Genomic DNA, 1,721 nt, shown 5'->3' on the forward strand with positions numbered 1-1,721 from the left:
CTCGCCTTGCACATGGGAGACCATGGGTTCAATCCTCAGCACCACATAAAAATAAATAAGTGAAATAAAGATATTGTGTCCAACTACAACTAAAAAATAAAAGATTTAAAAAAAAAAGAAAATAGACCCCCCTGTTCCATGAAGAAATGAGCTCAAACATTCTAAATGTGTTTTAGCAAAATAAAGTCCCATGACTAGGGACAACCTTTAATTCTTAGAAATGTAAGGCCAAATTTTTATCATCTGATACTGGAACAAAGACAAAAGGAGCTTTTGTTTTTAAGTGTCTAATTATTATTTTTTTATTCTTTTCCATAGTAGGCAAGAAAACAAAATGGCAAGAAGCAATCGAACCGCAGTGACAGAATTTGTCCTCATGGGATTCACAGACCATCCAGAGCTTCAGCTCCCCCTCTTTGTGATGTTCCTGGTAATCTATCTCATCACCCTAGTGGGAAACCTTGGCCTGATCCTGCTCATCAAGGCGGATTCACGCCTCCACACCCCCATGTACTATTTTCTCAGTCACCTGGCATTCATTGATCTTTGTTATTCGTCTTCCATTGGACCCAAGATGCTGCAGAATTTATTGGTGAAGAAAAAAACTATTTCCTTTTCTGGCTGTTTTGCTCAGCTGTACTTCTCTAGTGCTTTTGCAACTACCGAATGCTTCCTTTTGGCTACAATGGCCTATGACCGCTACATGGCCATCTGCAACCCTCTGATTTACACAGCCATTATGACACAGCGGGTCTGCAAGGAGTTGGTGATAGGAGTCTACACCTATGGCTTCCTGAACTCTGTGATACAAACCGTCCTGACTTTCCAGTTGTCTTTCTGCGACTCCAATATGATCCTCTACTTCTACTGTGCTGACCCTCCTCTTCTTGCCCTTTCCTGCTCTGATACCCACAACAAAGAGAAGCAGCTCCTGATCTTCTCTGCAGTGAATCTCATTGGATCCCTCCTGATGGTCCTCATCTCCTATATCTGCATCCTCTTCTCTATTTTAAAAATCCAGTCTTCCGAGGGCAAGTGCAAAGCATTTTCCACCTGCGCCTCCCACCTCACTGTGGTCACCATCTTTTACGGGACATTATTTTTCATGTACCTGCAGCAACCGAAAGCAGAGAATTCGTGGAAATACAACAAAGTGATCTCTGTGTTTTGTAGTCTTGTGATTCCCATGCTTAACCCTCTGATCTACAGCCTGAGGAACACAGAAGTAAAAAACACCCTGAAAAAAATGCTAGAGGGCAAAGAATCATAATGAGCAAGTCATCAGAATGTGGTGTTATGCAAGTGTGATATACTGTCTCGGTATAACCAATGTGATCGAAAATTAATCCAATCAATCATCATGAACTAATCAGGATTAATTTACAAGCTATAATATCAATAATTGTCTGTCTTTCATCTATTGAAAATGAAGTGGCTACTACTAATTTGACAACAATATAAACTCTCATTTTTTAAAAAGAAATCCTCAAAAGCAACATTCTGGGTGACTATACATTAATAAACATAGGTATAAAACCCTTACAATTAAAAAAAATGCTATTAGAAACATTTTCCAGCTTAAAGCAGGTTATATTGTACCAAGTCATTTGTTAGTCTTAAAAACGTTTATTCATAATACATCGCTACAGGTAGTGGTTACATTTCAAGACCAGTTCACAAAAAGTGTATTTAATCCAAATATAGTTGAAAATTGCATGCTT

At 38.8% G+C, this 1,721-nt stretch overlaps 1 protein-coding gene across 1 annotated transcript; it reads left to right on the forward strand.

Annotated features, from left to right (window-relative positions):
• The first annotated feature begins 277 nt into the window (after nucleotides 1-277).
• Nucleotides 278-1,498, forward strand: LOC107157878 (olfactory receptor 1030-like). Its single transcript, XM_015504296.2, has one exon. It carries the CDS (start codon nucleotides 335-337, stop codon nucleotides 1,268-1,270), a length of 936 nt encoding a protein of 311 aa, XP_015359782.1. The 5' UTR covers nucleotides 278-334; the 3' UTR covers nucleotides 1,271-1,498.
• Nucleotides 1,499-1,721: the final 223 nt, after the last annotated feature.

The sequence above is a fragment of the Marmota marmota genome, unplaced genomic scaffold (assembly GCF_001458135.2).
Source record: "Marmota marmota marmota unplaced genomic scaffold, marMar, whole genome shotgun sequence".
Lineage (NCBI taxonomy): Eukaryota > Metazoa > Chordata > Mammalia > Rodentia > Sciuridae > Marmota > Marmota marmota.